The 9524-nt window shown below is 25.9% G+C and overlaps 2 protein-coding genes across 2 annotated transcripts in view; one reads left to right on the plus strand and one right to left on the minus strand.

Annotated features, from left to right (window-relative positions):
* LOC100162043 (breast cancer anti-estrogen resistance protein 1) overlaps nucleotides 1-1386 on the plus strand; it is a 6920-nt gene extending 5534 nt beyond the window's left edge. The window contains exon 9 of the mRNA XM_001943076.5: nucleotides 982-1386. Within this exon, the coding sequence (XP_001943111.1) occupies nucleotides 982-1362 (381 nt within the window). The 3' untranslated portion in view covers nucleotides 1363-1386. The remainder of the gene's footprint in view (nucleotides 1-981) is intronic.
* Nucleotides 1387-4936: 3550 nt separating this feature from the next.
* Nucleotides 4937-7179, minus strand: LOC100161244 (N-terminal acetyltransferase complex ARD1 subunit homolog B-like). Its single transcript, NM_001162638.1, is given in 2 exon segments — nucleotides 4937-5983; nucleotides 7003-7179. A coding segment is annotated over 1 exon segment (543 nt). The 5' UTR covers nucleotides 5851-5983; nucleotides 7003-7179; the 3' UTR covers nucleotides 4937-5307.
* Nucleotides 7180-9524: the final 2345 nt, after the last annotated feature.

A 9524-nucleotide genomic window follows, 5' to 3' on the forward strand; every position in this document is an offset into this window, starting at 1 on the left:
GGGTTACAACTCTGGGGATCGGCCCAAAAAATCAAATATAAACAAAATTCAAGTCTTTCAGAACATTACCGTTAGAAAAATCACTAATGCTCCATCTACGTCTCTAATTTAACTCTCCACCCAGATTTAGGTATTCTACGTGTTGTAACTGAAGTGAAACTATTTTACAAACGTTTTTTCGACAGACTTGAAAATCACCCTAACCCACTAATAAAAGCGCTACATACCTTCTCACTCCCTGGAAATCCACAACGTAGACTTAAAAAGAAATGGTGTCATGACCATTTAAATTAAATATCCCTTAATTACCCTAGATATAACGTCAAGTAAGTAAGTGCCACTAATGGGTGGCACTAATAAAAGAGCTACATACCTTCTCACTCCCTGGAAATCCACAATGTAGACTTAAAAGGAAATGGTGTCGTGACCATTTAAATTAAATATCCCTTAATTACCCTAAATATAACGTCAAGTAAATAAGTGCCACTAATGGGTGGCTTCTTCTTCAAGCAATCCATGTTTTTTTTTTTAACTCTTATCTTATACGCTTATTGTGCAAAATGTATAGATTGTGTATGTGCATTTGTAAAATAAAAAAAAAAAAATTGTAAAAGATTATGAATGTATATACGGATAATAAAAAATCGTGATTTTACCATCAGCTCTGTGAGATACAGGTTTATCAGACAAATTTAAACCAGATAGATTGAAAAATTAAAGACAGTTTAAGAAAATAGGCATTTATACAAAGAAATCATGAAAATGTGCAATTATAATATGCTATAACCCGTAAAATATGCAAAATAATATTTCGTATTTGAACTAAAAAAGGTCAAAACATATTTTGGCCAAATTCATTTTTTATACCGTGTACCAAAAAAAAAACTATTCAAAAACATTAAATTCACAGCCTTGGTAATCATCCTGTAATCTGTTTGCACAAACCTTTGTAAAATATTAAAAATTTTAATATTGTTTTAGATATTTAATTTCTACAGTCATCAAATCGTCAGTCAATCTGATTTGTTAACTAGTCACATTAACACATTCTTACAAATTGTTGAAGAGAACCGCCCACCACCAGTATTTGTTATGAAAGTCAAGTATATAATATTAATTGCACATCAATTGGTTGTTGTCGGTGATACTATATGTCGAAATGTACAAGAGTCAACTGTGAAGAATCATGTGGAACAGTGTACAAAAGCTTTATCTGCAGGTATTTCGACGGTAGTTCAAAAATCTAAAATAGCTACACAGTTATTTCCTAGTGTAACTGCTGTACAAGAAATGGTAGACAGCATTGTAGAAATTTCGCATATTGTGAATGATCTGAAAATATCTGTTTTAAAAATAAAATGAATCTTGTCCACATTCTGTTTGGTATATAGCTCATGGTTTTTTGTGCTGAAATGTCCAACAAATGGTCTACTAAAAAGACTACTATTGTACTTAATTTAAATCATATCAGTAAAAATGAAAATGATATGAGTCCAGGTGACAATTAAGTGACTGTAGTGATGATAAAATACATTTTATATTAAATTCATAATCTGTACATTAAGTAATTTATTTTTAACATTATTCTTCCATTAGTAAACAATCCATAAAAATAAATAACAATTATTTGCATAGGAAAATTACATTATTAATAGTTATTTTTCAATCACTCATAATAATTTTAGTGAGACACTGAACTTTGTCTATGAACGATTAAAAAAAAAAAATACCAATTAATGGGCAATGTAAGGCATTTTTCATCATACCTAGTTGTTTATTGATATCATATTATTAAAACAACCATGGTAACAATAATAAATGTTATATGCGTTATAAGAATCAGTTGAAAAAAATAGTATTCAAAACAAAAGCATATTTATTTTAAAATATTTAAACTGATTGGTATTAAGATATTGTTATTTAGTCACTATAGCTGTGAGAATGTAGATGTTAATTATTTAACTTTGAAATGGTTCAATAAAAAATTAGTTTACTTGCATTACAACTAACTTCTAAAGATTTGTTACCATATATAAAAGTATTATAAATGTTACACATGATGTAGTGTGTAGACTTAACAGGCAGAATTTTTTTTGTATGTTTAAAGAAAACATTCTTAATATTTAATATACCTAAACAATAAATTTACAATAATTAATTATTATTATATAACTATATGACAGATAATATACTATTTTTCTTTTTTTTATTATTTGTGAATAAGTTTTATATGTTTAAATGTTAACACAAAAAAAGTTTTAAACATCAATAAATGAAATTTATTTGGCCAACAGTCTGCTCAAATTATATTACTGTTGAATTTAAACATTCATTAAAAAAGTAATAGTGAAGTGTTCGTAGCCTACTGTAGGGTGTCTGATAGTTTAATTCATTAATTTTGTTACAAATTGTTTATTTTACGCAACATGACACAATAGTGACATTATTTTCTAACCCTCCAAACCTAGGCAAGTGAAAAAGTTTTAACTGACCCCCAAACTACAGAGATTAATCCAATAATATTCATATTATCTTATTAATTGTTTAATTTTTTTTTATTGAGATTTATTTTGAAGTACATAATAAATATACAAAGTACATAATTTTATAGTTCTACATTCAGTATTAAAAATAACTACTCTACAATTTTTTTTAATTATAGGTTAAATATATTACACTAAATTTAAATGTCTATTTATACTTCTATAATCAACACCATACTGCAACAATCATTACAAAGTTAAAATATTTACCAATATATTCTTTGTGTTTCTATAAAACTATAAACTATGAATGTGATTTTAAATTATATGGTCCTCAGTTTTTAATTTTTGTAGATTTTTTGAGCCATAATGATTTTTATTTTGAAATGAATACATTTTCCCTTTAAATACTAAGGGCCGTTCTTACAATGTACAGTAAAGTGTCGGTTAACGCTAACCGACTGATAACAGATTTTTTATCGGCAGAATTCGGCTGGTTAAGTGTCGGTTAACTTTAACCGGACATTGGAAGAACGGCCCTTAGTAAAAATTTTTTGATATTTAATTAAATGATTAAGGTAGCTGTGGATTTGACTTTTTAAATCAGTTTTATTTATTTGAAAATCTAGTCTATTTATAATTTATTTTAACCATGGTGTATTTATTTATTTTTATAAACACTTATATTTTATTCTGTGATTTTAATTTGTTCCTATGTGTTTTTTGTCCATACATATTCGTAGTTAGGTTAGACAATATACATGTTGTACAACATATTTTGGTAAAAAAAATTATTATTTAATGAACCTCAATTTATATTAAATGTGTTTAATTTATGAATCCTCTCATGCTTAAATTTGATTTAAGAAAACTGCTGATATTTGTAGCATAATTTATAGTTGCTACTTGGCTTTTAGCTGAATAATTTTGTAATACATTTTTATATACCCAAATTTAACATATTATTCATTCAAAGATTGACATATTTTATACATAGTGTGTTTTGATATATTTATAATTAATATAGTGTACAACTTATATGATGTTCTTAAGAACAATATAGTATTTATTTATCGTAACAAGGTTGTGCAATATTTTATAATACTTAATTTAAATATTAGATTTACCGTGTTTATTGATATTTATATGTATTTAGATTAATATGACATGTTATAATCATTTAAGAACTATATCTTTTTATATTAGATAGTTTATAGTATAATCAGTAGGATATTTTAATTGGCCTTAAAAAGTTAAGTTATAGAGTTAAATATAATAACTAATTAACCAATGTGAGTAACTTATTAACATGTTCATATTTTTTTTTACTTTTATAATAATTAATAAATCTAAAATTGTATTACTATTTACTTTTGATATACCTAAGCAATTTTTTTTGTATTGTTGAAATTGACTGCTATGATGAGGATATGAAATAATTTAACAGTCCATAAAACAAGCAATATTTTTTACCAATTTTATAAATAAATATTATAAATTATTATTTATTCAAAATATGGTATATATGAAGAATAAATAAATTAAATTGTTGTATCTATACCAAGTTAATTTGTTTCTTTTATTTATTATTATTATTTATAAAACAAAAGTTCTGAAAAATTGAACCTTTTAATAATGATAAAATTTAACAAATAACTTTTTTAAGTTTGATTTAAATCATTATATAAAATTACTAAGAATCCATGCGATGAGATTAAACTTGAATTTAATTATATATCAAAATATATTAGGCAATTACTCCTAAAATCCTAACAAAAAGTTATGAATATAAATTAAATGTTTTCTGGTTCATATTTATTATTTTCTAATATATTGAAATTTGAAAATAATGAAAACGCATGCAGTTTTGATCTGGGAAATGTTTTATTATTTGGATATATTATTACTTCTCTTACGAATCACGTTGATCTAAACTCATAAAGTAAAATAAAAAAAATACATTAATACTATACATAATAATATTAGATATTAAATATTAAAATATCCAATAAATGTTTGAGTGTGGCCAGTAACCAATAATCAAAAGAAAACAATAAAATGTGAATTTTCTTTATAATATATTATAATTATTTTCTACCAAATAAAATATGCAGCAATCTATATGGCGAAGAAACTACTTTATGGTGCATATTATTATACAAATTACGAAGTATACACTCTATTTTTAGCTACAACTTAAAATCAATTAAAATTATACTTTTAAGTTTATTGTGGATGGTATGAGATATAAGATAACTGAAGTATTGGATATGTTCAATCATCAGTATTTAAAGAAGCGTTTTAATAATAATACAGAGAATAATATAGGTTAGGTATATAAATTATTAGTTATTACATAGACTATATTACTAGTGTCAAGTAATATATTACTCTTAATACTGTATTAAGAGCACTGTGCTCTATACTTTTATTTAAAACACTTAATTCACATACTTTAAAAATCTTACTAATTTGTTTTTATTTCATCATTCAATCATATAGGTATTTAAAAATAAAACAAAAAATAGTGTTTATTATTTCTAAATTAATAGAAATATGTGAAGTAGCCACACATTAGTTGTGTAATATAATATATAACTATATATGAAACAGTACATTTTTATTTTTATTTGATAAAATTATTAATTTCAGTACATTTCATGTATTTAAACATTATTTGTCATGTATATTTTATAGTTCACCAATTAATTAATATATAATATTATTCTGTTAAAGAAGAGTGAAATTAAAAAAAAAATGTATTCAAACAAATTGATATTAAAATTTTTGTTTTTAATATTATAAGAAAAAAATATACAAATCATTAAGAATCAATTTCAATTTTTTTCATAGCACTAGACAAAGAGTCGCTACTCGGTATCTCGTCATCGGCACACAACAATGTGAAGTGTGATAAGTCTTTTTTCATTGCATATGCATCTTCACCATCAGCATAATATTTTGGTTCAATCTCAGAAATAGTAAATTTTAATGTATTAGTATATAAATTCAATGCGGCTCTGTTACTTTTTCGCACATGCAATGATACATATTTGGCCTGAAAACATTCTACCATCGCTCTAGCTGCTTGATCCATTAATTTTTGTGCAAGTCCCAATCGTCTATGAGATCGTTTGACAGCAAGCGATGTTATATGCCCATGAGGATTATCTTCACAATCTTCTTCCATTTTTGCCAAAACATATCCCACAATGTTTCCTTTTTCATCCTCTCCCACATAACTTAGTTGTGGCCAAGACAAACCATGGTAGAAGTAATACTTCATTTGATAATTTTCGGGAAGACAGAGCAGATTACAGTGCTGCATATTCATCAAGTCATCTGGTTTAGCACAGCGAATATTCATATTTTGGCAGTAGAGTTACTTAAAGAGTCTTAAAGAGTTTTATTAGAAATATTAACTTCAGGTGTTTGCTGAGAAATAAGTTCCCGGACAAGTTTAAATTTTGACAAATATAATTTCCAAACCAAACACCAACCTATAAAAATAAAACAAATATAGATACTTACACAATTATAGTATATTAAAATAGGTAGGTACTGTATGGGTAATGATAATATGATTATAAATATATTATATTAATAAGAAAATTATACAAAATTCAATTTTTCATCTGTCATACTTAAATATACTACTTAAGTTAAGTTACGTACCTCCAAAGTCAATTAAGTAACTGTACGGGACAAATTCAAAAATATATTTTTTCAAATATCCATAAAACTACCTAGGTACCTAAGTTGGTACTTATACAATTCCTTTAGTTATAATTTTAAAACATAAGAACATTGCTTGTTTTTCAACATTGGTTTCTCTTGTTCTTTTTAGTTTCAAGCAAGATATGAATATGTGTAATAACTAATATTACTATTATAAATTGATCATATCTTACTATAAAATTAAAATATCAAAAAAATTGATAATATTAGTATCTCTAAGTTTGATTAACATTATAGATCCATTAGCTTTTATATTAATAGTAAGAACAGAGAAATGGGAATTGCTAAACACAAATTTTATTTTACGTTTGTAAGATGTATTTTGAGCAGATGGAAAATAGAATATCAGTCTTAGGTATTTTATTATTATGATAAGTTTACATTTTTTTCAAAAAATAGGTATTTATTAAAATTTTATTGGTACTAGGCAAATTTATTTTTATGTTTTAATTCTTCATGATTTTAAGAAAATGCATCTATAAGAACATAACTTATTCTTTATAATCAATGATAATATTCATTATTTTATATCACAATAATTCAGAATATTAAACAAATATATAAATTTGTTTTAATTATTACGAAACAACACCAAGCCAGTAGCCCGATATTGAAATTAATGAAATTCAACTACTTAAATGAAAAATTCAAAATGTTTGTTTTTAAAAGTAATAAAATATTTGTTCTAACGCCATTGTGCATATTAATGTCATTGTCTAAACAAGGCAGTCATGTGTTTGTAGTTGAAATCCGAAAGACAAAAGATATTGACCGTGCTTACCTATGAGTATGAAAAAAATGACGACGATAAAAGATGCGGCTACTGAAGCTAAAATAAACAACCACTCCATAACATAATTCTATAAACTTCAGAAATGAAGATGGTACACTACTGTCTACTTTAATAAAACTATTAATGACACAAATCAACTCACTCAAGTCTCAAATGATCAAATACAACATTTCGACATTTCATATCAAATTCACATGTTATTATCAAAGACAAACAGTCTGATCACCATCGTGGTCTATATCAATAGCACGGTTGTAACTTGTAGATTATATTAAACTACACTGTGATCATTAGGGATTACTACCTTTTGTTCCACATTTTTTTGTTCCAGGTCAACTTATTCAAATGATATTAATTTACACATTTTACTTATGTTCATATTTACATTTGTTTCAATACCTATTTGTCGAAAGGCATTTCGCATTTGTTCCATTGGACATTTATCAATATAAATTTCGTCCAAATATATTTTTTCACATTTACATTAATTGTTCTGATAAACGTTTGTTCCATAATTTATTTGTTCCACATGATTTATTATGCAAATCATTTATACATAATATTATATTATGTACAATCTACCTATGTGTATAATAAACATAATAATTTATTATACATAATATCTGTGTTTGGAACAATAATATTAATGTTCATTCGCACCATTACCCTATGATTCGCCATAATGGTCTTGGAGTAAAGAATACTCAGAAAATAAATGCGCGGAAAAACATTTGAATTGCATTTTTTATTTGTGCATAAACCTTACACTTTAAACTTATAAGGTATTAACTATTAAGGTATAACTGTTTAAGGTATTAAGATGATAATATATTGTGCTTATGACTAGGTAATCTCAAGGGGGGCTTATTCATACAATGCTATTCAGTATTTTGCCTAGTACAGTTGTAGTACCTCCTCACCCCACAAAAAAAAAAAACAAATAAACGATCAAAACAACAGTGGCGCAACATTTTCTGATATTATCAAATTTAAATGAATGGCGGTTGTTGGTCAGAATTTTTTTATAAATTGAAAACGAACGTTCCACATCTACTTTCCTTTCACATACTGTAGACGATTTTGATATGTAGATATAGTATACGCAGCCACGCAGGAAAAATTAGGTATTTCCCTAGTTGCCAAATCCAGTTAATAATGTTATTATCTCATTTTTATCAATAGACCGAGTTATACGGAGAAACAATTAAGTATTTCCTTTTATTTCCCTGCCCTGAGTCGTTCTATGATTTGGTATATTGATTGAAACATGGAAGTAAAAAAAAAACAGGTAAGTGAATGTCGCTCTGCTGTACAGTAGGTTACAAGTGGGGCATTGTATAATGGACTGTAATAGACTTGAATTCAATGATATAATATCATTGTATACAGGGCAGTCCTTTGGGGGGGGGATGTCTCACCCCCCCCCCCCCCAACTCAAGGTTTTTTTAAATATTTAGTCAGCAAATTTGGCACTCGGTCAATGTTTTCGGCAACTAGGCATCGTAAGTATTTAATAGTATTTTCATTATTTTCAAAAAATATTTGTATATATATTTGATATTTGATTAAATTAAAACGACGTCAACGACATTTCGAATACACCGAATTCCAAAAATAGACGTAAATGATGAACATTGACAATAAAAATGAAAAATTATGTGTAGGACACAAAACTAAAATCATTTTTCTTCGTTTAAATATCTAATTTCGTCCAAATTTGAACATAAAATAACTTTTAAAAAAACTGTTTTTTTAAATATTTTTTTCGTTTTTCGGTTAGCTACAGAATAACCTAATTACGTGGAACCCTGTTTTACATTTTTCAATCTTTAGCTATAAAAGTTAATCCTTTTACACATTTTTTAATTTTTAATTTGATAGGTATATTTTGTCAAAATTGAAAATTGAAAATTAAATTGCTTACAAAAAATTTGTGCCCATGTATTTTTAATATTTTTTAACTGCTGTTGTAACAATATATTAAGAGCATTATATTAAATTTTCACGCTTTTTGACCCAACGAATACAATTTAATTGATATTTATAGAAAAATAACCAAAGAAATTGGAAACTGAAAATATCCGTAAACAAGACAAAACAAGTCAAAATATTTTTAAAATGTTATGATGTAAAGAAAATTCTAATATAAACATTCAGTGAAAAATACATGTATCTACAGTCATTTGTTTTAAAGTTACACTAAAAACCAAGATCAATTTTGTCGAAAACTGATTTTGCGTAAACATTTCTGTTTTTCCTTAAATTGTTTTGTTTAACTCGGATTTTTTTACTTTTAACCCTCCGGAGTACCACTAGATTCACTTTCCCATCAGAAAAGAAGATACTTTTGAAGAAATTCTAAACATTTTTACTGTCTAAAAAAAAATAATAAACAAATAAAAACACATACATCATTACAAAATCATGAATCGCTCGGCTCAGAATCTAAAATAATGCTATTTTTTTCATTTATTGGTCTTAAACTCTTAACTATCGGGAACTATGGCCAT

Source organism: Acyrthosiphon pisum, chromosome A1 (genome assembly GCF_005508785.2).
Source record: "Acyrthosiphon pisum isolate AL4f chromosome A1, pea_aphid_22Mar2018_4r6ur, whole genome shotgun sequence".
NCBI lineage: Eukaryota > Metazoa > Arthropoda > Insecta > Hemiptera > Aphididae > Acyrthosiphon > Acyrthosiphon pisum.